Here is a 27,565-nt window from a genome sequence, read left to right as displayed (position 1 = left end):
TTTTATCAATAAGATCCAAAACTTATCAATAAAGCCAACCCCGGCTGCTGCAGAGCTCTGGGTCGTTCCAGCCTCTGCGGACATTGAGGCTGTTTTCCTGCAGTGGTGTTGAGGCACTTTTAGTCGCTGTGAGTTCCTGACTGCAGTGGCTGAGGATTGTTAAAGTTCAAAGAAAGGCTTAGTGCCTCACAGAGGATTAGATGGATTTACTCCGCAACACACAGGAAGAGGCAAGAAAGCCAGAAGGGGTACATATGGGTGTCTCCATTAAACAGGTCAGAAGTCACAGGCGCTGTATGTCTGTGAATGGGTGTATCGTATAGAAAGAGACAATTCTTGAGGCATTTTTGTCCTAAACACAATTTCCCTCCAATCTATCTAATTCCACGTTTCTGTACCGAACACTTTCCAGATGCTGGAAATCTATCTCAAACCCACAAACTCCACTCTGGTATAAATAAACGACCTTCCCTCCCAAACTGTTCCAACAGAAGTCCATTAATCCCAAAACATCTTCCAGACCCGCATCGGTCACCTGTTGTGTGACCACTTCAGGTTGTTGCTGTGTCAGCTTTCCTCCAGCCAGGAGGGGGCGTCCACGCTGGGGTTGCTGAGGTGATCGCTGGCCTGCTGGATGTTTTGCTCCAGGAAGCTGTGACACGATAAACTGTGAGCCGCAACGGCACCGTGGAACAGCCACAACTGGTTATGGAGGACTTTGACCTGCAGGCACAGCGAAAATGAAGGATCTGTTGAGTCCAAACCAGCTCGCACATGAAACTTTTTACTTTTCTTCATTAAACATCAACCTCAGCCGTCATGCACGCCACCTCAGCCACCTCTGCACTGAACCACCTTAAAGCCATGTGCAGATCTCTGTGTCTACTGGAGATCAATCATTTTATCAATCCAAAGAAAAGTTCAATCATTTTCTTCTTCCAGCTTTTCAAAGGGATCATTTGCAGTTTTTCTTTGTCGTTTGTGGTTTGGGACTAATGATAATTGTAAAGGATGAAATGCACCATTTCCAGGTTTACCTGAAACCTCTGAGTCCTCTCACCTTGTTCTCCTCCAGCAGCTTGACTTTGACGGCCAGGTCGTCTCTGATCCTCTGGAACTTCTCCCTCTGGTTCTGAAAGTCTTTCTGGGCCTGCTCCAGTTTGGGCAGGGTGACGGCGTCCCGCGGCCCCATGTTCAGCTCCTCCAGGTCCACCCGGTACGCATCATACTCCACCCTGGAAGTTGGAGAAGTTTACACAGATATCTCCAGAAACGACTGAAATGGACCTCAATCACATCACAAAGAGCCTAAAAAGTTCTACAATTATCATTCAGCTTTATTTGCCAAATCATGTTATTTTCTTTTCCATTTCTCGTCTCCATTGTTTGACCGCTGAACACTGAAAATATCTGGACATGACATGTAGACTCCTACACCCCGCTGACAGGAAACAGGAAGTGTCTTCCACCCACCTGGCAGCCTCGTACTTCTTGGCGTTGATCATAGTGTCCTCGATGGTTTTGTTGACCAGAGTGTTCATGTCGAACGTGAAGGCTTTGATGGCCTCCGTCAGCGTCTCCCCACTCTTAGAAAGAAACTTCTGAGCCTCTGCATTCACACCAAACTCCACCTGAGAGAGAGGAGTGACCCCCATTGATCAAGAGCTGATTGGACCCAATGACGGCACCCGGGGGTCTTGAAATGTTCCGCCTGTTTTCACTGGCTGATCCATCATGGCTGCCTGATCGCTCTTCTTCATAACGTCACATCCAACATCTGATGTTCTGTTTCTACCTTTCCCTCCTAATTTCATCAAACTAGCACAGTAAGAACTTTCCTCCATTTTGTCCAAAGCAGTTTTCACTTCCTGCCCTCCATCTGAATTTAAAGTCACGTGACTGCAAACAACCTATTGTAGTAGTAGTAACAGTTGTGCAGTAGTACCAATGAAAATACTTTAGAACACTCACATGCAGTTTTGGGGTTTTGAGGCTAAGCTCGCTGAAAGCGTCCCCCAGGGTCTTCTGGGTAACTGTGAACTGAGCGAGCTGATTGGCCAGCGTCTGAGCCAGCTTGGTCACGTTTTCATAGCGCTGTCTGTCGTCTTTGAGCAGCTCGAGGCGAGGCTCCAGGTTCAGATCCACCGTGCGAGATCCACGACCCAGCTTCTCTGAGAGAGTCTGCCGGGTGCACTGCAGGCAGAGAGCATCGCCGTCGATCACACCGATATTTATCAATTATATCTTCAACCAATGAGCAGCGACACGGAGCCCAGTCTCACCTTGTAGGTGGTGATGCTCCACTTGCGGACTCGGTCCAGCTTCTCGCTGGCTGGGTTCTTGTTGTTGCCTTGAACCACCACGGGTTCACTTGATGGTGTCACTGGAAGGTCTGGAGGTGGGGTCAAAGGTCAGTGGAGAGTTTAAGACCATCTGTGTCAATACTTCCTACAGCTCATCTTTGAGCGTTAGCGCTCTGTTAGCAGTGGCGAGCAGACTGAGCTCAGACTGGAAAGTACACAGCCAGTATAAACAAATGAGAAGTATTAACAGAAATATTACAGTACATGTTACACAGACCTTACCTTTGCTCTGCCCTGTTTCCGTGGTGACCTGAGGCGTGGCCTCAGATGGACAGGAAGTGACACTGTTGTCTGTGTGGTTGCAGTTACTGTTTGCTTCCTGTAACAGAAAAGGAGACAGGTGTCAGGTGCTGTCGAGGCCCGTGAGGTCAGAGCAGCTTGTGACTGAACGCTCCAAAACAAACAACAAGGGAGGAAAAAATGAAATGTTCTGCTTTCAGATTTTCCTGTGAAAACTCCTCACTGAGGTCCAGAGTTCAGCCGGGTCCAAGTTTTATTCAGGCTAAAATGGGCCCAAGCAGGACTCAAGTCAGGCCTGTTAACTGTTGGTTTTAGACTGGTTCTGACCGTGTTTGGATCCCTTTCAGATCACTTTTCCTTGAATGGAAACGTCCACTTCAGGTTTTTCATGTGTCCTCTCAGTCCCTTTGACGTCTCCATGGAGGAACCGAACTCTTTTACTTCAAGCAGCTGCTGAATTTCAGGCTGGAGAAGCTGAGGTTTGACCGCACGGCTGCAGGTTCAAGCTGGAATTTAAAATTTTTCAACAGTTATTGAACGCAGCGTGAGCCTCAGTTCCAAGAAAAAGGAGCATCGGCAGTAACCAACAGTCAAGAGGTCAAAGGTCAGAAGTCACAGCACCGTGACGAGACTTGTAAGGATCACCGTGAGAACCGGAGCTCACAGGGTCCAATCAGAACCCAGATCAAAAGGTTGTGAGGTTGCCACGGAGATGATGACTCCATGTTGTGATTGGCGGCAGGCAAAGAGGTCAGAGGTCTCTGGAACACTCAAGACAGGAAATAACCACCTGACGCAGATGAGAGGTAACAACACACCCACACGCACACACACACACGCACACACACATACACACGCTAAATACTTCCAGTGTTGACATCTCTTGTCTGTAATCTCTAATCGTAGAAGACAGCCACACACTCTGTGTGTGTGTGTGTGTGTGTGTGCGCGCAGCAGCATTAAATCTCCTCTCTGTCACTTTTCCTCCATGTTTTCATTTCTTTCTAGAAAGTCATTTTTAAGGAAATGTGCAGATTTTTTAGGAATCACACACACACACACACACACACACACACACACACACACACACACACACACACACACACACACACACACACACACACACACACACACACACACACACACACACACACACACACACACACACACACACACACACACACACACCTGTGGAGGGCTCATTGGGCCAGAGGAATTTGGCTCAAAGTTGTTGTGTTGCATTAAAAAGACAGCGAGGTGTGCAGTGACGCAAGACGAATCTGTCTCACACACACACACACACACACACACACACACACACACACACACACACACACACACACACACACACACACACACACACACACACACACACACACACCTTTGCTCTTTGCAAAGGTTAGTGGGGCTGGTGCGTGCCTTGCTTTGTGAGCTCTGCTGTGAAAACATGGATTACTTTGTCTCAGTGGAGACAGCTGAAGCCTTCAGGTTGTCGTGACGACGCTTCATGTGTCAGAGTCAGGCTGACAGCTGTCAATCATGTTGACGTGCCTGAGATCTCCAGAGCTGAATCTTAAGGGTCAGCATCGTGGTGATCCAGGGATCCTCATGGATCAGTATGTGAAATAATCTTTTCTTCCTCTTCGGAGGGAACAACAGCAGCTGAACTACGTTCCGTCAGCTGCAGCAGCTTCTGTCTTTACACAGGTGAGTCACCTGCTGACATCATCGCAGCAGGACCGCTCCTGTTCACCTGCCTCGATCACGACGAGCCACGACAATGATTGTCTTATCAGACAAACGGTAGACGTCACTGTTTGTCCAACCAAGCTGATAACACTGTGGACGCTGCTCGCTGTCTGTTTTGGCTGCATAGTGTGTGTGTGTGTGTGTGTGTGTGTGTGTGTGTGTGTGTGTGTGTGTGTGTGTGTGTGTGTGAATATCTGGACAGAACAAATAAACCCATCACATGTATGTTTCATACTGTGTGTGTACGATAAACTGAGTGACGCTAAGAGACTGCAGGAATCATGAGTTAGTGATGCTACACTGTTAGCACTGCTAGCTAGCTGCAGTGTCTGTCTCAGAGTTTGACAGGACGGAGGACACCTGTACATCACCTGTCTCCCTCAGGTCAGTCAGACTGGACACTGCTGTATTAATGTGATGAATTTGAACTGTTGGGTGAAGTGTGAAATGTACGGTGGCCCTGAGAGCTCAACACACTGCAGCTGACAACAAAACACACAAATAGAGACGTGCTCCAAGCTTCCAGGGGACTCTAAACAGTGACGAACACACCTGAACACACCTGGACACACCTGGGACATGTAGCATGTTATTTTTTGTCCGTGTCGCTGACGGAAGGAATTACTGTCCAGTTTTCTTCATTAAACGACGTAAACATGTTTCGATTCGCTGAAGAAACGTCAGAGACAGACAGTCTTTTCGTGCGTCTCACCTTGGGATGAGTCTCCTCCTCTGCGATGCCAGACGCCACGCTGATGCCTCCTCTCTGCTCCACCCCCTCCATCCTCTTGCCCCGCCCACTCTTCGTCTTCTTTGTCCTCCTCTGGAGAAAAAATAAATAAATCAGCCAACTTTTCTTGGTATTTCCATCCGCCATAAGGTTCAAACCATTTTAAAAACCGTGCTGCTACAAAGAGAATTTCAACACGTCGCCGGGCTTTGGTACATATTTACCCTCTCTGGAGAAGTATGAATATCTATTTATATATTTACATTGAGCTGGAGCTGCTGCAGGGAGCTCAAAATGATGGCTGAGTGCTGATCACATGACAGTTACATGACGTACATGAGTCTTATTTATGTGTTCCTGCGTTGACGTTAAACACTGTGAGTGATGCTGCCCTGTGATTGGTCAGTGTTAATCACATGCCTGCTATGAAGACGAAACCTGCCCAAAGTCAATTAAAAAGCACCTTTAACTGCTTGAACACTCTTCATCGGGAGCTCTGCAGGTCATCTTTTACTTTGACAAGTCGTCTGTCGCCACCTAGTGGCCACGCTCAGCCTGTTACTGCAGCGCGGATCTCCAAAATAAAAGCCCTGACATGCAGCGGCCGTGTGATTTCACAGACACACACAGAAAAAGTCCTTTCAACTCAGCCTACAGATAAAGAAGCCACGTTGTGTCTGTCTTTGTCCCCTCTGGTCTCTAACCAAGAGACAAACACACTGACAGCAGAGCTTTGTTCATGTCAGACTGTGGTTTTCTCCGCTTCTGCTTATTTAAAGGAAGATGAAAGTCACTTCTGCACAGAGGAGGAAACACACGTGAACACCTGAAGCTCGAATCAAACCAGGTGTGTCAGTCAGAGGATGATGATGAACTGAAGTCTTCCACCTTCCTGCAGAATGAACAGATTATCAATCTGCACCTTTGTGTGGTCAAACTGGTTCTGACGCGTTGTTTCATGCACGTGCAGACTCTGGACCCACCTGACTGCAGATCAGTTTACTGATAAATAACATAACTCTTAACTTATTCGGCAGTTTTCCTGTAAAAGTTACTTTAAAAAGTTTCATTTATCAATGATAAACTCTCGGTTGCCAGTTTATTAGGTACACCCAGCTCCACCTGACAGTCCTGCAGCAAATCCGCCTTAACAGAGGGGTGGACAAAATAGTAGAAACACCTCTCAGCGTCAGTATTGTCCAACTTTAGGGTCCTCACAGAGGCTTAAAAGTGACAAAACAAGCGGACCGAGTGTGAGGGGTCATCGGCTGGAGACGTTCATCTGCTTCAAGCTAACGTTACTTCGCCACCGGCCACAGTTTGCTTTGCTCCACTTTAACGGTTTCAGCGCGTAACACAGAGAGAAAACTGCGTTTTTTGAGCAATAAATCGTCAGTTTCCGCGTGTTAAAGGCAGAATGAACAACTTTTCTGTGACGTTAACGAAGAGAAACCGGCTAACACAAACAGGGAGGGCAGCGGCGGGAGGAGACGGGTCAAACGCGTTTACCTTCACAGACAAACGGCTCCTCTTCCTCCGTCAAACCGTCTCACTTTCTTCTCTTCACTTCTGTTTTTAGGTTAAATCGTCATGTTTAAATGTTACAAACTGAACACTGAACCAAACTCTGGTTGGAAAGTTATGAAACTGAAGCAAAGAACAGCCAAACATACCCGGAAGCGTTTTTTTTTTTTTTTGTTAGCCTTCTCCTCACATAGAGGACGCGCGTTTTACTTCCTTGTGTTTCCCAGTTGGGCGGTGATAGTTACCGGTCAGACCGGATGTAATCAGATCAGCTTGCCAACTTTTTTAAGTCACACACATATTTAACTTTAAGATTATCAGAGCGAGTTTGTTCAAAGTTCAAAACATTTGACCGTCGCGGACAAACGGTTGATATTAATCTATAAAAGTAACACTGACAACATGCAGTGTGTGTGTGTGTGTGTGTGTGTGTGTGTGTGTGTGTGTGTGTGTGTAAACAAGTCCTTGAGCTGGTTATGAGCAGTAGGCTGTAAACATGTGAACTTCAGTGTGTGATTTTGTTTATATTTAACATTTTGTCCAACAAACTCTTTATCTTTATTCTCTCTGAGGGAATTCAAGGCCATGATGAGGGATCGAGAGGAAAACTCTTGATCAATGTAACTGTTTTTGAACTCTTTTGCTTCTATTTTATTGACCCCCTCTCGTTGCTGTCATTATTATTATTATTATTCGATTCTCGTTATTGATCTGTACCCTCGTGTTTAACAGTTGTCTTATGTCTGTTCATATTGTTGTATTTGTTTTTTTGTGATAATGCTGTTGGGCTGCCTTCTTGGCCAGGTCACTCTTGGAAAAGAGATTTTAATCTCAGTGAGGCTTTTACCTGGTTAAATAAAGGATATATATATGTATATTCTTCCTTTCTTTCTGTCTCGTTTACTTTCCTTCATTTTTTCTTTCTGTCTTCCTCACTATCTTTTTCTTTCTTTCTTTCTTTCTTTCTTTCTTTCTTTCTTTCTTTCTTTCTTTCTTTCTTTCTTTCTTTCTTTCTTTGTTGGAGTGGTTAGTTTGAATGTTTTTCTATCCAATAGTTGATCAGATGGAGCCGCGCTGTTGTCGGCCTGGCGCTCACTTCGCTCCGCCGTTTCCTTCATAAAGCCTCATGTCGCGCTGAGGACACGTTTCAGCCGTAGGAGCAGAGGAGAAACATGGCCAGGCTGCCTGTAAGACCACCGGAGGGAAAGCTCCCAGGAAGCAGCTGGCGAGCGAAGCCGCCCGTAAGAGCACTCCCGCCACCGGCAGAGTGAAGAAGCCGGCCGGGTACGGTGGTGGCGAGGCCGACCTGGTGGGTCTGTTCAAGGACACCAACCTGTGCGCCATCCACGCCAAGAGGGTCACCATCACGCCTAAAGACATCCGGCTGGCCTGCCGCATCCTGACCTGAGCGTGTCCTCCATGAGACCGTCTGTGGTTCAGAGTGACACTGCAGCAAATCCAGCATTTCTAAACTGACCATCAGTGTCCGTCAAACTGCCAAACTTCACTGTTAGATCCGAAGTTTGATTCAACAGAAGACTGTCCGCAGGTGTAGTTAAACTACAGCAGCTACATCTAAAGACAGACCAGGCTGATCCAAACAGGGTGGTGTTTGTTTCTAACGCCTCAGCACCACAGCGGGGTGGTTCTATTGGAGGTGGTGCCACAGATCAAACCCACAGAGGTCAAACACGAGGCAGCGTGTTCTGCGGTCGATGAACAGGCGTCTTCCAGGTGCTCGTGACCACAGGTGAATCAGCACTGCAGCACTCTCAGCACATACGTGGAGCATACAGTCATATTAGACCTCTCTTTTCATCCCCCACCCCCCTCATTCACAAGAACAAACTGTTTCACCTTCTTGAAATAAAGTCAAACATCCCCACCCCCGCAGAGCACAGAGACAGCAGGGATGATGGAGAGGAAGAGGAGCAGGTTTTCTGCTCAACATGCGGCCGTTTCCTGCCGAAGCGAAGCCCCGAGACGTCGAGCGGCTGGCTGAGTGACAGGAAACAACGATGCTGCTACTGTTCATGGTTACTGCGGCGTACCTGAGCTTTGGGACCTGATCACACTGACAATGATGAAAATAAGCACAATCGAAGATGTCCGTGAGCTAAACTTTCAGGATTTTTGAGTGCATGCAACACATGTTGTCTGCTTTGAGGATTGGCTCATGTTTGCAGTACTGCAGTTCTTAGTGAAATGGAGGAAGTCAAATGCAGAGGTGAAGGTCTGCAACCCAAACTGAACCGTACTTGAACCTGTCGGAGGACTCTGCTGAGGTGCATTCAGGTGGCGTCGTGTTATTTGGTGTTGGTGGGCAGCGGAGCGGCTCAGAGGTTGGCATGTCTTCCTCATCGCAGCTGGTTTGTCCCACAGCTCAAAGACATGCAGGTGAGGTGAACTGTCAGCGACTGCTGACCTGCACTGGCTTCACTGCTGGCTCTCTCCCAGTGCATGCTGGGATCTGCTGCACCTCTCCGTGACCTGGCCTGAACACACACTCAGGTGTCGTTTGTGTCACGTTGCATCCTGTTGCGTCGTGCTCTATCATATCATACAGTCCACAAACTGCCAGCTGTGCCAGCCGGGTACAACCTGCATCTAAGAATGTGGTTCAGCTCGTTAGCATTTATGGATAAATGGGTGAAATAAATCGCTAACAGTCATTAATCAACACAGTGTTCAGATTGTTAGCTAAAAGTCACAAATGAACGGTCAATTGAGTATTTTCATTTTTCGTGTCATTCAGCTGCAGTGACGGAGTCGCAGCTTTGGCAGTTTTGACCTCGTGAGGAGTCGTTAGCTGTAATCAGTGGGTCATATTAGAAAACTGTAATGTTTACACTGAAGCACCACAGCAACAAAGAGCGACTCGACCGCCACAAACTGGCCCACGCTGTCAGAGCGGGCGCCTTGCCGCCGCCAACATCACACCTCAAACATCTGCGCTTCCTGTCAGGCCGGCCGCGATGGAAACAGAAAGCGCTGCAGCTCGGCCAGCGGACCGAAAGCCCCAGAGCCACGGTATATTTAAAGAAAGGAAGACGATCAACGGTTTATTCTGCACATCAGCGAAACACGAAACCATCAACAGCCCGAAAACAGAACAAAGCGAAGCAACGACTTCAAAGAACACATGCATGATCCGATATTAGGTTTCTGAAATGTATAAATACAGAACATGATGGCTGGAATTAAAGTGAGGGATGTTTCCTTCTTCATCAGGTGAATCTGACGATGACCTCCCTCTAAAATCCGCCGGTCGCTGCTGGTTGCTAAGCACCCATTTCCATTCTGACGTTGTCGCACGTTCGCCTTGATTTGCTGACGCGCTGCTCTGTAAAAAACATTAAAAAACAGCAGAAAACGGCCTTAAAGGAAGCGTCCAGTGATGCAGTGATTTCTCTTTTGACTGATCTAACTGGTCCGTCTTTCACTTCTTCACCTTCAGCTTTTTGTTCCGCTCGATGTTCGTTAACGCTCCAGACGTCTGACCGTCTGTCACATGTGCAGCTTTAAAAGAACTGCTCAACATTTTGGGAAATATGCTGATTTACTTTCTTGCTGAGAGTTAGATGAATGTAAAGCTACAGCTAGCAGCTGGTTAGCTTAGCTTAGCATAAAGCCTGGAAACAGCTAACCTGGCTCTGTCCACAGTCTGCCTGCCAGCACCTTTAAAGCTCTTAGGACTTAGGACAGGTAACGTCTTGGAGTTTAGCAAATGCTAGCTTTAAAAACCCAAATGAAATCTGCAGTAAATCACTGAGAATCAAATGTAATTTATTGAGTTCTTCACAATAGCGACACCGCCCCCCAGTGGACATTAAAAAGCTGCAGCTCAGCTGTTAACTAATTAAGAAACAGTAGATGAAACGCTCTGAAGTGGACTTTCACCTGGTAAAGACCAGCTCACCTCTGGCTCTGTCTCTGTATATGAAGCCCAGTAAGATGGTGGAGATCAGGTAAGGGGCCGCCACCACCAGGTGTCGCACCAGCATGAAGACAGACGGCCGAGGACCTGGATCCTCCTGGTCCTCAGGTGGCTCTGCAGAGAGAGACTTCAGGGAATGAGTCCGCTGCTGCTGTTCTTTTAAACTGTGTCCGTCTGCTGTTTGCTGCTGGTTTACAGACAGTTTCAGAGTTTCTTCTCTGACAGGCGGCTAAAAATGAGCTGAAACTCGTTATAAATAAGCCTTAAAGTCAAGAGGAGCTGCAGACTGAGCTGATGAATCTCGTAAGTTCACCAGAGACCACCTTCACGCTGCAACAGCGTTATTACGAAGAAGAAGCTGCACAGCAGTCTGTCTGAACACAGCGACGACAAACTGACTTCAAAACGCTCCTCACCTCTGACGGACAGCCAGCTCTGCGGCGAGAGTCCAGATCCACAGACTTCACAGCTGTACAGTCCTTCGTCGGACGCGTAAACGCCGTACAGGGTCATGTTTCCTGTGGAGCCGGTCCCGATGAGGAGGCCATCTTTATAGAAATCAGCCGTGAGGTCGCAGGTGGAGGTTTGGACTCTGGGTCTGCAGCTCAGCGTCACATCGTCGCCCTCCATCACAGGAAGAACCGGACTCTCCAGGACCACAGAGCCACCTGAGGCCAGAACAAACAGCATTTTTCCAGAGCTCAGACAAAGTCTTCAAATGTCCCACCGAGAGTCCAAAACCCAAAAACACTCATAAGAGACAACACTGAGCAGCAGGAGGTGTCCTCTGAGGAGCTGGACGTCGGCTCAAACGACTTTCTGACAATCAATCATCAAAGACAGCCTACCAGTGACGGTGATGTTGATGGTGTCACTGGTTTCTCCCAGACCAGTTTCACACCAGTACGCTCCACTATCTGTGGCAGGGAAGGCGGTAAAGATGGAGCACAAGTTCGAACACCACTTCACCTGCGGGGGGATAGACCAGAGGAATTGTGGGTAAAAGACGTCCCACTGGACTGGAACCGTCGATTCAGCAGTTATACTGATGATACTGACATACTTTTACTTTCACCTGTACTGCAGTATTTAACAGAGTGGTATTAGTACTCCTCCGCCTCTGCGTGTACTGTAACCAACATAACCTGAAGATGTGGATCGAGGAGACAAACCTCTCCGTCCTCCATCCTCTTCACCACTCTCCATCCCGTCAGCTCCTCCTCCTCTTCCTCCCTCTGCTCCTCCTCCTCGCAGCTCACAGAGAAACTCTCATATTTAAAGAACTGCGATCGTCTGGGGGTGATGGTCAGAGAGACTGGAGGACAGACGGAGGACAGAGAGGAGACGTCCATTTATTCCAGTGAATTACGCGCAGTGAGCCTGATTTGATAGAACATTTGCTGCCTTTGATCGTACCTCGAGCCGAACCAGAATCCAGAGAATTCAGCACTAAATCAGACAGAAGGACACACAAAGAGAGTCGACGTCTGCATTAAAAACAACATCAGACCTCCAACACAAAAGACAAGCCACCAAGGATCTGAGAGGAACCTGTGAGGTCACGGAAATATTTCATGAAATCATCAGGACGACTTAAAGATCAAAAACCTCAAGACATGAGGGGTTCAGAGCAAAGTCCTGCCAGAAATGAATATTAAAATAACTAACAAAGCTGATGAAGGCTATAAAGACAGAGGCTGTATGATGCACCATGTGGCCAAAAGTATGTGGACACCTGATCATTGCTTCCTCATCTCTTCCTCTAATCCTCTGCTTCAGTCTTTCCATCACGTCGGACCTGCCGTGGGGACTCCGCTGAGGTCCAGACTGATGCTGGGGATCAGGTCTGGCTCCTGGCAGGTGTTCCAGTTCATCACAGAGGCGGATGAGCTGGATGGGGTTCATCCACGGCACGCCAGGAAGAGCGTTACTTTAGCGAGCGGCTTTTATGCATGTTGTCATGCTGAAACAGGAAGCGGTCATCCCCGAACTGCAGCCACCAAGATGAATGAACACTCACATCTAAAATATTACTGAGCGCTGAAGCAGTAAGATTTCACCTGACTGGAACAATAAAGAGCTTATGTTGAACAGTGATGAAGGAGCGGCCTCCTCTTCAAACTGCTGTGTAAATACTCACCAGTACCTCAGATCTGTGCTTAAGAACTGCATTCACAAGTACACAGATGTCCACATACTTTTGACTAAATAATGTAGAATACAAGTTTACACCTGACAGAGACTGTACGCTGGGACTCTGAGTCATACATACAGTCCAAAACAAGAATACACGTGCAGAATATGTAATAAGAAGAGGAATGATTACAGTAAAACACACAGAAATACTAAACAATAAACAAATAAAAAACAAAACAGCACAAATTTAACACCTGACTCACAGAGAAGCAGAGAAAGAGCTGCCACCTCCATCCTGACCGCTGAAGACTGAGACAGGAGAGAGGGGGTGAGAGAGAGGGGGGAGGAGAGAGGGAGAGAGGTGAGAGAGGGAGGTGAGAGAGAGGGAGGTGAGAGAGAGAGGGAGATGAGAGAGAGGTGAGGGAGAGGGAGGAGAGAGAGAGAGGGAGGTGAGAGAGAGAGGGGAGGAGAGAGGGAGAGAGGTGAGAGAGGGAGGTGAGAGAGAGAGGGAGATGAGAGAGAGGTGAGAGAGAGGGAGGAGAGAGAGAGGGGGGTGAGAGAGAGAGGGAGGTGAGAGAGAGAGGGGGTGAGAGAGAGAGAGGGGGGGGATGAGAGAGAGGTGAGAGAGGTGAGAGAGAGAGGGCGGAGAGGGGTGCTTAGTGGCTCGCTTTCTCGTCTCTCTCGCGATATCTTGTGGTTTTACGTGAGCTGCGCAGCCGGGAAGGCACACAACTCTCGCGAGTCTTGAGCTGTCCAAAGGCTTTCCGCCATGGCTACCGCTCACATCAAACGCGACTGGAAAAGTTGGTCTTGATCCCAGAAACCTGCGTTTTTCTGCGGGTAAGAGCTGCCGATAAACCTCTTTTATGTAACAAGGGTGGATTATTACATGAAGCCGTTTTATTAAGTTTGAAGCTGTTTTTTTTCCAAACTTTTCACTCGGGTCAACAGACTAACGTTAACGGTTTGAGCACTAACAAAGTGTCATGACAGGATGGAGCACTTTTGCTAACGGAGACTGAATTTTTCAGAATAAAAGGAGAATATAACGCAACTTCGACAGCCGTTATTCAGTTTGAAATGAAGCTGGTCGGTTCACACTGAATATTCTGTGTTTTATTAACTTCTTAAATTAATATTAGTATAACTGATATGTGTTATAACTGTTGTTATAACTTTTAATCCGTCATTTTCCACGCGCCCGTCATGCTGTCATATAGACCTATTTTTTTGAAGACCAGACCCTAGTGAGGAGGAGGAGGAGGATGATGATGATGATGGGGCGAGCGGACAGCTGATGTGATCTGAGGAGGATGAAGACGAGGAGGATGAAGCTGAGGGTGAACAAGAGGCAGCTGCTGTTTCTGTCCGGACAGGAAACGTCAGGAAACTTCCAGAAAGAAGGAACACTGCGCGTGGGACGACAGGAGAGAGGTCAGACGGGCTCTGCTGTGTCCTGCCTCGCTCTGTCCACGTTCCACTGTCCCTCTTTGTTCCTCTCTGTCCTCTGTTCTGTCCGTCTCTCTTCTTCTGCGCTCTCTGGTCAGCCGCCTTGCTCCGCGGCTCCTCGGCAGCAGTCGTCTCCATCTATTTCCGTCCTGTGACTCACTCTGACTTTACTTCCTGGAACGTCTGAAGAACAGTTTCTGGGTGTGGAACACGTGACTCCGTTGAGACAGAACTGAAGGTTCTTCGTCTTGGCGTGTTTCTAACGAGCCTCCTCTCTCTCAGATCTGGCCGAGAGGTTCTGCCGTCTGAGAGGAAACCTGCTGTTCGTCCTGAAGAAACAGGTGAGGGAACGCAGGCCGAGTGATTCGCGTCTTTGTTCTCGATCAGAGGAGACATCTGAGCTTTGACTGCAGGGAGGTGATCTGGAGGAGGTTCTGCTGCTGGAGAGATGTGAGGTGATGAAGCTTCCAGGCGACGACAGACGACTGACTGTCAGTGAGTACAGACGCTGTCCTCCTCCTGTCTGTGCTGCTCTGTGTCCCTCGTCCTCTTCCTGGTCTCTGCTGGTCTGTGGTCCGTCTCTGTCTTCATGTTTGTTCTCCTGTGTTTTGTCTCGTCCTCTTGTGTTTTCTTCAGTTCTTTGATTTGTTCTCGTCTGTTCTCTTTCACTCTTCATCTTTTCTCATCAAATCTGTTTACACAAACAGTGATGTCAGCTTACTGTCACAGGTAAAGTGTGTGTGTGCGTGTGTGTGTGTGTTCAGGCTTCGAGAGCGGCGTCCCTCTCGTCCTCCTGGAGTCCAGCAGCTCTGCAGATTGTCTGTCCTGGCTCTTCGTCCTGAGAGACGCCAACACTGAGATGCTGAGGCGACGCATCACGCACCTCCGCGCGCTCATTGACACACACGCCACCCGGCACACGCACACACACGCCGCTTCACGCCGCAGCAGAGGAGACGAAAACCAGGACGCCGGAGGTGCAGGTGAGGACACCTGTCTGTCTTTGTGTTGTAACTTTCATGTTTTATGGTTTGACGTCAGATGACGGTGAACGTTGAGTTTAGGGCTGCAACTAACGACTATTTTAATAGTCGACTAGTCACCGACTATTGAAACGATTAGTCGACTAATCGGATAATTACTAATTTTTTCTTAAATTTAGCATGAAGTTGATTTAATTATGTGGCAAATGATAATAAACACATGAAAGATGGGCACAATGAAAAATACATCTTTTATTGAACATACTGCGGATTCGTACAAAAATTAAAAAAAAAAAAAAATTAAAATACGTTTGTCAGGCACAGTCTGGCATAACGCTCAAGCTCTCTTTTATAGCGAAAATATGCTTATAAAATGTACAATGTATGTCATAAAAACCGTATTGGCTTGAATGTTACTTGAATCTTACCGAGGCGAGTCAGACTCCGTTTCGTTCAACTGCCCGACGTGCTTTCTCTTTAAATGTTCGTGCATCACCGAGGTACTGCCATGATACGCAAGGTCTGCTTCGCAAACCTTGCAAGTAGTCTTTTTATTCGCTGTATCCAGGCTAAAATGCTCCCAAACTTTAGAAGTTTTGGTACATGTACCTGATGTTGACACCGCCATTTCCGTATATTACCGCATATATTGCGCATGAGCGACTCTCGGCAGAGATTATAATCAGGTGAGATGCCTCACTCTGTTGGAAAAACGCGTCTGGCGACAATAGTGGACAATGGAATTCATTGTCGACTATTTCTATTATCGATTTTTGTCGACAACGTCGACTAATCGTTGCAGCCCTAGTTGAGTTTTATAAAAGTGTGACAGCTGCGATCGTTCATGAAAACACTGCGATCATCTGTAGAAACGCTGCGATCGTTCATGGAAACACTGCGATCGTCTGTGAAAATACTGCGATCGTCTGTAGAAACGCTGCGATCGTTCATGGAAACACTGCGATCGTCCATGAAAATACTGCGATCATCTGTAGAAACGCTGCGATCGTTCATGGAAACACTGCGATCGTTCATGAAAACACTGCGATCATCTGTAGAAACGCTGCGATCGTTCATGGAAACGCTGCGATCGTCCGTGAAAATACTGCGATCGTCTGTAGAAACGCTGCGATCGTCTGTAGAAACGCTGCATTCGTTCATGGAAATACTGCAATCTTTCGTGGAAATGCTGCGATCGTCTGTGGAAACAGGTTTTTACATGCTGATGAAGAGCTCTGATGTAATGCTGTTTTATGGCCACAAGGTGGAGTCGAAGCTGCTGCTAAAGTCTCTCCACTGCACCTGAGTGTGGGTATGTCTCTCTCACACACACACACACACACACACACACACACACACACACACACACACACTGCAGAATTACTGCTTTTATGTATTATGTTTGTAAAGTCTTGTTGAATACTGTGTTTCTCTGTGTATTTATATCATCGTTTAGTACTTGCATACACAGTGCTGGAGCCAAATATTTGTTTACAATGTCAACATGCTCTCTCTCTCCAGGTGTGGTTGCCTTCGCAGCCAGAGTCCAGGTTCAAGTGTGTGTGATCGACACACACACACACACAGTCAGGAAGTCATGCTGTGCTGAGGTAGTGCAGGTATAAACACACACACACACACACACACACACACACACACACACACACACAGTATACAGGGTGACAGGAGGACTTTGTAACAGCAGGCTGTATTTAAAAGTGTGTGTGTGTGTGTGTGTGTGTGTGTGTGTGTGTGTGTGTGTGTGTGTGTGTGTGTGTGTGTGTGTGTGTGTGTGTGTGTGTGTGTGTGTATCTCAGGGACCGGATGACAATGTGTTTATAACATCAGTGTGTTTCCGTGGCGACTATCCTCTCTACCATCACAGCAGGATAAGAGTGACCGTGTACCACGAAGAGGAGCCGACGACACACACCGCAGTGAGTGAGTGAGTGTGTGTGTGTGTGTGTGTGTGTGTGTGTGTGTGTGTGTGTGTGTGTGTGTGTGTGTGTGTGTGTAGATGTGTCTGAAAAATAGTGAAGTATTTCTAAGAGGATTAGTGCAAACGATGCGTACATGTGTAGCAGTGGTGGTCGCTTTTCAACACACACACTCTCAATTCAGTTAATCTCCACACACACACACACACACACACACACACACACACACACACACACACACACACACAAAGAGAGAGCGAGAGGGTAAATCGAGGACAGCTGCAGAGTGAAAGTCAGATTTTAGATAAACAGATATTTCAGTTTTTTTTTCTCTTTCATTTCTGCCAAACTCAACCCTGACTGACCCGCCAGGCGCTTCACTAATCTGCATATTTCCCATGATGCAGATGGGTTTTAATCCCGTCGGCCATGACGAAAGAGGAGGAGGAGAAGGAGAAGGAGGAGGAGGAGGAAGAGGTGATGGAGGGAGCAGAGAGATGCTCGCCCAGTGTGTGTCAGCCAGAGAGGAAACGACTGAAACGGGACTTTTGGCCGTTTATCCGGATTCTTCCTCAGTTATCGGACGCTCTTCTTCTTCATCTTCATCTCTTTTGTTCTGGCTGCGTTTTCGCTGTGTGTAAATCCATCATGTGGCAGGAGGAGAACAGGAGAAATGGTCTTTCAGCTGCTGGCAGACAGTCGTTTCTTTCACTCTCGTTAATTCCTTCAGTAATCCTTCACTTCTGTGGTGCGTTCAGGTGCAGGTGGGAAAGTTCCTGCGCAGCAGCTCGTGTTCAGATTTGACAACTTTGGCTCGTTTTGTTTCACAGAAAAACACCTGACTTTTCCTGCTGATCATCTGCAGCAGCTTTGAAACGTCCTCTCACGCTGTCCGTCGTCCGTCTTTGAGAAGACGTTTTAACATTTGTCCGTCAGACTGGATCTGATTGCCGACACCTGGAGGGCTGACAGGCCAACGTAAGAGGAGGTCACCTGGACAGACATTACAGGGTGATTCTGATGGAAACGTCCCGAAGACTTGCAGCAGAGCGCGAAGCAGACGCAGCGTCAGAGACAAACAGCCACAATCGGATAAAAGAATAAAGACGATTCTCTCGTGTTTGAAGCTGCGCTTTGGGTTTTTTAGGCATCTTATTTAGAGCTGTTTGACTCTTCAGCAGCTGACAGGTGTCTTTGATAGCATGCTAGCTGATTAGCTTCGGGTCCGTTTTGTCTTCGGCTTTGAGTTCGTGTGTTTGAGCTGAAGCGTCGGCTGGTTATTAAAGAGGAAACAGGAAACACAGCAGAGCAGGAAGTAAACAGGAAGCAGGGTTTAGCTCTGTCACTCCGGGGATGCAGAGGGCCATGATGGCCTGCACCAGATGTTTCTGTCCACCAGGAGACAGCAGCTCCTCTGCTGGACAGGTGGGGAAGTGCACACACACCAACGCTGTTTGTCAGTGTGTGTGTGTGTTTGATGGGGATTAGTGTGTAATCTTAAAAGCCTCTTGTTTGCCTAAGGACTCAATCAGACAGATTAGCTCACTGTGTGTGTGTGTGTGTGTGTGTGTGTGTGTGTGTGTGTGTGTGTGTGTGTGTGTGTGTGTGGTTGCTTAAACCCACTGCTGCAAACCAGGAAATGAGGCAACACTGTGTGTTTGTGGTGTCAACATCTCAGCGTCCTGTTTGTTTGTCTGCTGGTAGTTTTTTGTGTTTTTAGGATTCAAAGACCAGCTGTCCACAGCTGTTTCTATTATTGATCGATTATTGGCTCAATCACTGGAAAATGGCAGGAAATAAAGAAATATAGGAAAGTTTCCCGGAGTTGTCTTCAGACCAGCAGTCCAGAACCCAAAGATGTCTCCTGTCACAGAAGACAGAAAATATTCTCGTCTGACAAGCTGCAAGTTTGTGGCCTGAAATGTTGGATTTTGTGTCCCTCGGGTGTTTTTGCAGCCTGTGAATGTCTCGTCCTCGCTGAACTCAGATCAGTGGTCATTTCAGACCTCCAAACGTTCACCTGATGCTTCAGCGTCTGACAGAAGAACAGAGCAGAGACAGGAAGCGAGAGACTGAACGTGAAGAGAGTACCAGGTTTGATTAGCTGTGTGTGTGTGTGTGTGTGTGTGTGTGTGTGTGTGTGTGTGTGTGTGTGTGTGTGTGTGTGTGTGTGTGTCACAGAACGGGCCTGTTATCAGTGAATACTATGAGACATTAGGAAGAAGCTCAGACCGTGTGACCTGGAGCAGGAAGTGTTTTTTACAGAGTTTGTGAGCTGAAAGTCATCTCTCCGTCTTTCTCAGACTTTTCTGGGCTTCACCTCCTTCTCCATCCGAGATCTGCTCAAGTCCAAAGAGCCTCACATCTCCCTGAGCCTCAGGTACACACACACACACACACACACACACACACACACACACACACTTCCTCTGTCACCTCACTGTGTCAGTGTGAGACAGCTGTTTCTTTAAAGTCCCTCATGTTTTGTCTCAGTGTCCCTGTCGTCCTCATTCTCACCTCTTCAAGCTTTCCTCTGCTCACCTTTAAACACCTCCTCTTCCTCAGCTAACCTCTGAGGTGACATGAATGAAATTCACCGCGGCGAGCCTTCACAGAGGTCCAGCTGTCCTCTGATTGGCTGTTGCTTGGTTACCTGTAGCCAGATGAGGAAGTGAGACGGGAGTGTGTGTGGCTCCACCTCCGCAGAGAGCAGAAAAGACGACTTCTTCCTGTTTTCATATCACAACATCTTCAGAGAGAGCGAGAGCGAGGAAGAGAGGAAAGACTGCAGGAATGAAGAGGGACAGAGGGCGAGAGACATAGGCAGAGGGCGGGAGAGAGAGCGTCAGCTGTGTTTATGGTGGCATGTTGCGTCAGGGTGTGTCTGATGACTGACATACCTGGCTCAGGTGAGCGCAGCTGCAGAGCGTCACGCTGGCGGAGGCTCGTTAGCTCTGTCTGAGTCACTGCTAATCGTCTTTAACGGCATCTGGCCTTGTTGATGTCTTTCCCTTCATTCCTCGTGCTTTGACCACGTGTCTGTCCACTGTCCTGTCTCCTGTAATGCCTTTCTTGTTATGTGAGTCTTTGTCTTCTTGTCTCCAGGTGAATTCAAACCTTCTTTGGAGTCACATTTTCTTTTGCATCTTGCCGACTTTGTTTTTCCAGCTACCGTGTTTCTCCTTAATGATGTTTATCCTTTTTTCCAGTTAGCATTTCTTGCTAATTCTTTCTTTTTAGTTATTTGTGTCTTTTGAAACTATAGCTAGCTAGTTGTTCTCGTTTCTAGTTAGCGGCTCACTCATAACTGCAAAGTCTGCTTAGCTTCGTCCTGTGGTAAAGTCGCTCTGTTTGCTCACTGGTTTGGTTTATTTCTGTTAGCTAGGCCAGTTAGCTAGTTAGCTGGTGTTTTAGCGTATCTTCTGTCAGAGGGTGTATTTCTGTGGCGGAGCAGCGACGTGTTGCTCGTCTCCCTCGTCTTGGTGTCCACGTATGCTGGTTTTCTGATGAATGGACAGAACTTGACGTCCCGCTGAAGGTCGTCCTCAGTGTCCTCGCTCACCCGTTTTTGTGTTTCTTCTTTTCCTTCCGCTCATCCAATCAGGACGATGGACGGCGTGAACGAGGTCGGGGAGGTGAAGGTGTCCCGCCTGCAGGTGGAGGGAGAGAGCGAGGACAAAACTCCTCCTGAACACAAGGTAGAGGAGCAGAAGCCTGCGCCTCCTCGCTGCCCTTCAGCCTCGTCCTCCTCCCTCGAGGAGCTCGATGCTTCGCTCTGGTTTCCTCTCCGTCATGTTTCTGTCTCTGTCTGTCCTCCAGTGTCCTGCGCTGTGCGACAGTCTTCACACTTCTGTCCATGACAAAGAAAACAGTCCAGCGATGAGAGCTGGTGAGACACACACACACGCACGCACACACACACACACACACACACACACACACACACACACGCACACACACACACACACACACATACGCGCACACACACACATACGCGCACACACACACACACACACTTACACAGACATGCACACACACACACACACACACACACACACACACTTACACAGACATGCACACACACACACACACACACATACAAACACACACACGCACACACACACACACACACAGAGGAGGAGTGATGAATCCATGTTTATATACCTTTAAACAACTTACCTTCCTGTGTGTGTGTGTGTGTGTGTGTGTGTGTGTGTGTGCGCAGTGCTGTGTGCTCAGGTGTGTAAGGTGTACAGGTTTCAGACGGAGGATCAAAGATGGCTGCTGGTGCGGGAACAGATGGCGGAGACGCCGCTCTCTTTCTCTCTGCCAAAGCAGCTGCTGAGCGCGCTCATACACGAGCACACGAGCAGGTGTGTGTGTGCGTGCGTGTGTGTTCCTCACCTGTATGGAGGCCATGTTCACTTCCTGTAAGCTGAAGCCAACGGTCGCCACAGAGAGACAAGCTTTGTGCTTCCAGCTTGGAACAAACAGAGCAGAAGATGAGCAGCGTTAGTGTTAGCATGGAGAGCTCGTGAAGCTGCTTTCTTCGTTTTCTATGTGGAAATGAATGTTTTGAGTTTATTTGTCGTGGACTGGCAATCGGTTTGAGTTCATGTGTTGAACTCTGAGTGAAAGTTTGCTGGTTTGCTTCAGAGTGTGATCAGACAGCGTGGAAACGTTTCTGTGACTCACTTTCCGAACAAGGTTCAGCTCAAACGAGCCTCTGTTATCTTTCTCAGAGTCCAGGAAGTGAAGCAGCTCGGTGACCTTTCTCCCCACTGGGACGGACTCCGCCACGACGTCATCAGCCACTGCAACCACCTGATTGGCTGCTATCAGGAGACGCTGGCTGAGCTCGACAAGCTCTCAGGTGAAGAGAGCAGAGTGTGCAAACGTTCACTCTCTGAGAGTCGACGAGGTCGACAGCAGCCAGTGAGCATGAAGCCTGAGCTTAGCTTAGCTTAGCATAAAGACTGGAAGCAGAGGGAAACAGCTAGCCTAGCTCTGTCCAAAGCTAACAGCACCCACCAACCAGCAGCAGCTCTCAGGCCTGCTGATGGACATCTTGTGTTTCATGTGTTTAAGCAGCAGAGACAGGAAGTCCAGCCCAAAATGTGGAGACTGACAGGCGATGCGTTCACTGTCTGTTTGTTCTTTTGTGATTCCTCTGTCCTTCACAGCCTCGTCCTGTTTCAAGTCGAGCACCAGTAAATCGGACAAACACCTTCAGTTTGTTCCGACCAACCTGCACTCGCAGAGGATGGAGGTCACCGGTCCAGACAGCGCAGGCAGGTTTTCCTTCATCCCCTCCTCATCCTCTCTCTCATGCTTGTTGTCACTTCTCCTCGTGAGATTCGGACGCCGCAGCCTTCGCGGCGATGCTCATTGTCAGAGTCTCTCCCTGCAGGCGTGTGGTACGAGGTCATGACGTTCGGCGCTCCGGCTGATCACCACCAGTCCTTCAAACACGGAGGGCTGAAGAGGCTGCTGAGCAAACACGCCGCGCAGAGAGACAGGTGTGTGTGTGTGTGTGTGTGTGTGTGTGCGTGTGTGCGCGTGTGTGCGCGTGTGTGCGCGTGTGTGCGCGTGTGTGCACGTGTGTGTGTGTCGGACAGCATCCAGCTCCTCATACTGCTGCTGTGGATTAATCTCTAATCTCTGCCGGTCAGGATTAGTGAGGCTGCTTTGTAGATTAGCACACATGCATGTCCGTTTGTTGAGCTATCATTTGGACAGAGGCACGGAAAAGGAAACCGTGATGTCCTCACACTGTCCTTTCAGGCAGCTGTTTGCATGTTTGCAGAGGATAAACGAGCGCAGCTGACCTGGCTTTGGCTGAACAGGTGAACTCACCTGTGCCTGCAGTCACATTTCAAGCGCCGTCTCAGTGTTTCCTGAAGGGTTAGCTTCATTTTCAGACGCCTGACGCCGTGGTGCCCTCCAGCTGTTCAGGCAGCTGTTGCTTTCCGTTAGCTGCTGTGTTGTTTGAAGATCCATTGAATGAGGAGTTTAACCGCTCACCTGCAGCCCTGTCAGGGTGCTGCTCTGCTGTTTGGAGGGAACCTGGTGGCTGTGAACTGGAGACATCTGGACGTCCTTAAATATAAAACATTAACAGTAAACGGGCTGAGACATAGACCGCCGCTGGTTACGTTCCTTTAAACGTGACCCGGACCCCCTTGCAGTTTGACCTTTCGACCTTTTGACCTTTTCCCCCCTCTCCCTCTGCAGCTCCATCTCGTACTCGGAGGACGAGAGCTCCAGAGGGAGGGAGCTGCTGGCCAGCGTGGCCCAGCTGCAGCCTCTGGTCTTCGGGCTGGCCGAGGAGCTGCTGGCGGTCTCTGTGGAGCAGAACGCCGCCCGGCTGCAGCGGGTCCTGGACGGCCTGACTCGACAGGTGAGGACAACACAGGTGACGTATTCTGCGGAGACAGAGGTTGGATGCGGTCTTGTTGTGTCTTCACCGTCCCTCCCTCTCAGACAGAACAGTTTGTTCACGCGCTCAAAGACGAGCTGGTGAAAAGCGCCCTGATGGCGATCCACGGCGAGCGCTCGGCCGGCTGCAGCGGCAGCCACGTCCACAGCAACGGGTTAGTCTGTGACATCACGCCGGCCAGTCAGGAGGGACAGACCTCGCCATGGCAACAGGAAGCCAGCCGGCAGGACGCGGAGTACGACGATGAGGAGTGGGCAAGTCGGAGTGTTTGTGAGATCAGAGTGTGTGTGTGTGTGTGATGGCGCTGTGCCCGTTTTTATATGTGTGTGTGTGTGTGTGTGTGTGTGTGTGTGTGTGTGTATGTATGTGTAGGACAGGACGTGGGTGAACGTGGCCATGAGCCTCAACTGCATCATCGCCATGGGTGACCGGCTGCAGGGGCGAGAGGACCGCCCACAGGAAGTGACATCATCAGAGCAGCAGGAAGCCCGGAGCACCGGTGGGACATTCTTCATGTTCTTCACACACATTTCTGAAATCTGAACGAGCCGCTGCGTGAAGACAGATTAACTCATCAAAACAGCCGAGAAAGTTACCGACCCGTCTGTCTCCACCAGCGTCCTCCCTCTCCTCTGCGTCCTCCTGGCAGGAGCAGCTGCTCCCCCTGGTGGTCACCCTCAGGGACTGTGTGCGCGAGGCGGTGGGCAAGGCCCGAGCTGCCATGACCTTCGTGGTCCTGCAGGGGGCGGTGTCCTCGACGGTGTCCCAGGGACCCGCGCACATCGTCCAGAGACGCCACGCCGTCTTCAGCCAGGCGGTGAGAGAATACTGTCTTTGATTATGAATCGTGTGTGAGACGCGTCCATTGACCTTTTATCAGTCATCGGTTACTCTTCAGCGTCTGAAGCGTCAAACCTGCCGTGTGTGTTCGTGTAAGCGTGTGTGTTCATGTAGCTCTGTGTGTGTTCATGTGTGTGTTCATGTAATGTGTGTGATTTGTGTCTCAGCTCTCGGCCGTCGTGTGCGGCTTCATGTTGAAACTGTTTGGAGGTCTGGAGGATCCAGACTTCTTGCAACAGCTGCACTCTGTCGGAGTCCTGGCTCAGTTTGAAGGCCTGCTCAGCACCTATGGTACACACACACACACACACACACACACACACACACACACACACACACACACACACACACATACACACACACACACACACACGCTAACCTGCTGTACATACTGCATGTAGAGGTACATTGTGTGTGTGTGTGCGTGCGTGCGTGCGTGCGTGTCAGGTGACGAGCTGGGCATGCTGGAGGACATGGAGGTGGGGGTTGCAGACCTGAGCGGTGTTGCGTTCGCTGTCATCGAGGCTAAAACGGAACAGCCAGACGACCTGCTGCCGACGCTCAGTGGAGCATGGTGGGAAATGGGCACACACACACACACACACACACACACACACACACATACAGCACGCCTCAGCTCAGTGTGTGCTCGTCTCCTCTCAGGGGACGTTGGGTTGTCGAGGTCCCGCTGCCCCCTGAGACCTTCAGGTCTTTGCCCCGGGAGCTGAGAGAGGGGCGTTTGATACGGATTCACCCCGTTCTCTTCAACATTGGGATCAACCAGCAGCAGAGTCTGGCTGAGAGGTACACACACACACACACGCACGCACACATTTAGCTGATTAATCAAAGTATTGATAGAGCTGATGTGTGTATCAGGCCGCTGACAGAAGGCGATGTGTGCTTCAGGTTTGGCGACAGCTCGCTGCAGGACCGAGTGAACCAGCAGAGCTGTGAGCGCCTGAAGGCGTTCTGCGGCGCGCTGACGGACAGGCTGCCGGGCGCCGGTGAGGCTCGCTCTGACGCTTTTAACTGATGTGTTAGCTTGTCGTCTGGAAACTGAAGCGCTGTGTCTCCCTCAGCCGGCAGCCCGCCGCTGTCCGAGCTGCTGTCCTCTCTGGATCGCAGCGTGGAAGCCAGGAAGAGGAAGAACGTGGAGGTTCTGTGGGTCGCTGCTATGGTGAGACGAGCCGACGGCCTGCTCTGTGAGAAGGTGGAGGTTCCACCGGGCGCGTTTCCGAAGCTTCACCTGCCTGCGTTTGTGAGAGGCTCCGTGTTTCAGTGTACGGTCGGGAGTCGGCACAGGGTGTTTTATTTTGAAAATTTACCGGATTCTCTGCACCGTTCCTGCGTCTGACTTCCTGTCCGGATCGACTTGCTCTGTGCAGGTTGACGGATCAGAGCGGAGACAAACGCGCCCGGTGGACCCGAGAGGTGGAAAGCAAATATAAATTATGTATTGATTTATTGATTAAAGCTTTGCAGCCAATAGAAACTGATCAGATCATTAAAGATGATGAACGTGTGAACGAATCATCCATCAGCTGACGACACGTCGTGAAGAAGTGTCGCCCTCAGAGCCTCTGATGTCTGATTGGACGTCACACCTCTGTGTGTGTGTGTGCGTGTGTGTGTGCGTGTGTGCGTGCAGGTGTGTCGTCAGGTGAACGGCGTGCGTCTGACCAGCTGTAAGAGCGCGAAGGACCGCACGGCCATGTCGGTGACTCTGGAGCAGTGTGTGTTACTGAGGGAGCGACACACACTCGGCCGACAGCACTTCAGCGCCGCGCTCGACTGCATGAGGAGGTCGGTCCTCCTCCTCTCTTCTCTTTCGTCTCTTCTCCATCGTCTCTCTTCCCTCCTCTCCTCCGTTGTATCTCCTCTCTCCTCTCCTCCCTCGTCTCTCTTCCTTCGTCTCTTCTCTTTCGTCTCTCCTCCCTCGTCTCTCGTCTCTCTTCTCTCTTCCTTCGTCTCTCCTCCCTTGTATCTCCTCCCTCCTCTCTCTTCTCTCTTCCTTCGTCTCTTCTCTTTTGTCTGTCCTCCATCGTCTCTCTTCCCTCCTCTCCTCCGTTGTATCTCCTCTCTCCTCTCCTCCCTCGACTCTCTTCCTTTGTGTCTCCTCCCTTGTCTCTCTTCCTTCGTCTCTTCTCTTTCGTCTCTCCTCCCTCATCTCTCTTCTCTCTTCCTTCGTCTCTCCTCCCTTGTATCTCCTCCCTCCTCTCCCTCCTTTGCTCCTGTTTTCCTCCTCTTATTTTTACGTTGCAGGACGTTTTTGGTTTAATCTTTCTTTTTCTTTTTCTTCTTTTACTTCGTGTCTTTCTCACATCTTCATCCTTGTTTTCTCTTTGTCTTCTTTCATCTGTCTTTCTTTTTTTCCTCCTCTTCCTGTCTTCACCTCCCTTCATCACACACACACACACACACGCACGCGCATGCACCCCTCCTGCTGCTCCTCCAGGTCTCACCTGTCCTGGGGGCAGATGCTGGGCTGTCAGGCCCAGGCAGGGCTCACTGTCTGTGGGTTAGACCCTGAGCAGCGTCCCTCTGGCCTCCGGAGCTCCTGGCTGCCGCTGTGTTTGGCCCCCAAAGCTCCCAGGCGTCACCTGTACCCCGTGGCCTTCCTCCTGGTGACCTCTCACCTGCTGGTCCTGTGGCTCATCCTCAGCCTGGTTATACTGCTGGCCAAATACCAGTAGAGCAGCGCAGACTGGGAGCACTGGTCTGCGTGGATGACGTCAGTTTTTAGCCCTGAACGGGAGCATTTTCTTCTTCTTGTTCAGGGGTGGATGGTGTGTGCTCTGCTGCCTGTGGGCTGGTTTCATGTTTCCAAAGAGTCAAAAGAATTTGACTGCGGAGCTTCGAGTCCGAACAGGTTCAGCAGCGGCAGCAGTCGTGTGAGGAAATATGAACGACGCCGCTGCCAGCAGAGTGTCGGCAGAGAGCTGCACCAATCAGAGCCAGGTTTACTGACCAGAGTCATCGATCAGTCGTTCCTGCACGAGGACAAAAGCTCTTTCTTTTCTTTTCTGTGCTGGAAACTTTGATTTATTCACGATTTTCACGCTACAATTTATTATGCAGGCGTGTGTGTGTTTTTTTTGTGATAAATACTGATGGAGCTCCGTGTGTGTGCGTGTGTGCGTGTGTGTGTGTGTGTGTGTGTGTGTGTGTGTGCGTGTGTGTGTGTAATGTGTGTGTGTGTGTGTGCAGGGATGGTTGCAGGATGGAGAACGTGCAG

The 27,565-nt window shown here is 49.3% G+C and overlaps 2 protein-coding genes and 1 pseudogene across 2 annotated transcripts; 1 reads left to right on the top strand and 2 right to left on the bottom strand.

Annotated features, from left to right (window-relative positions):
• Positions 1 to 558: 558 nt before the first annotated feature.
• On the bottom strand, positions 559 to 6,745 carry LOC139351144 (arfaptin-1-like). Its single transcript, XM_070992878.1, has 8 exons — positions 6,592 to 6,745; positions 5,065 to 5,175; positions 2,586 to 2,682; positions 2,283 to 2,392; positions 1,972 to 2,193; positions 1,474 to 1,631; positions 1,061 to 1,235; positions 559 to 723 (listed from the first exon to the last, which is right to left on the bottom strand). Exons 2-8 carry the CDS (start codon positions 5,134 to 5,136, stop codon positions 568 to 570), a joined length of 990 nt encoding a protein of 329 aa, XP_070848979.1. The 5' UTR covers positions 5,137 to 5,175; positions 6,592 to 6,745; the 3' UTR covers positions 559 to 567.
• Positions 6,746 to 9,655: 2,910 nt separating this feature from the next.
• On the bottom strand, positions 9,656 to 12,984 carry LOC139351146 (Fc receptor-like B). Its single transcript, XM_070992881.1, has 7 exons — positions 12,943 to 12,984; positions 11,960 to 11,992; positions 11,716 to 11,858; positions 11,392 to 11,512; positions 10,960 to 11,211; positions 10,526 to 10,657; positions 9,656 to 9,949 (listed from the first exon to the last, which is right to left on the bottom strand). The coding sequence occupies exons 1-7, from the start codon at positions 12,971 to 12,973 to the stop codon at positions 9,888 to 9,890; spliced, it is 774 nt and encodes a 257-aa protein (XP_070848982.1). The 5' UTR covers positions 12,974 to 12,984; the 3' UTR covers positions 9,656 to 9,887.
• A 494-nt stretch (positions 12,985 to 13,478) lies between these two features.
• On the top strand, positions 13,479 to 27,251 carry LOC139351151 (type II inositol 3,4-bisphosphate 4-phosphatase-like; annotated as a pseudogene).
• Positions 27,252 to 27,565: the final 314 nt, after the last annotated feature.

Source organism: Chaetodon trifascialis, chromosome 23, assembly GCF_039877785.1.
Source record: "Chaetodon trifascialis isolate fChaTrf1 chromosome 23, fChaTrf1.hap1, whole genome shotgun sequence".
In the NCBI taxonomy this organism is placed as follows: Eukaryota; Metazoa; Chordata; class Actinopteri; order Chaetodontiformes; family Chaetodontidae; genus Chaetodon; species Chaetodon trifascialis.
Note: the sequence above shows the minus strand (reverse complement) of the source record. Positions and strands in the feature narration are given on the sequence as shown.

Bases quoted from the DNA above. Each gene is read 5' to 3' on its own strand.
- LOC139351144 (XM_070992878.1), bottom strand. From the start codon at position 5,136: ATGGAGGGGGTGGAGCAGAGAGGAGGCATCAGCGTGGCGTCTGGCATC. The intron at 2,683-5,064 runs GTGAGACGCACG...TTTCTGTTACAG, and splicing joins AGGAGGAGACTCATCCCAAG to GAAGCAAACAGTAACTGCAA. The intron at 2,393-2,585 runs GTAAGGTCTGTG...CCCCACCTCCAG, and splicing joins GGAAACAGGGCAGAGCAAAG to ACCTTCCAGTGACACCATCA.
- LOC139351146 (XM_070992881.1), bottom strand. From the start codon at position 12,973: ATGGAGGTGGCAGCTCTTTCTCTGCTTCTCT. The intron at 11,993-12,942 runs GTGAGTCAGGTG...TGTCTGATTTAG, and splicing joins AGCTCTTTCTCTGCTTCTCT to TGCTGAATTCTCTGGATTCT. The intron at 11,859-11,959 runs GTACGATCAAAG...TCTGTCCTCCAG, and splicing joins GGATTCTGGTTCGGCTCGAG to TCTCTCTGACCATCACCCCC.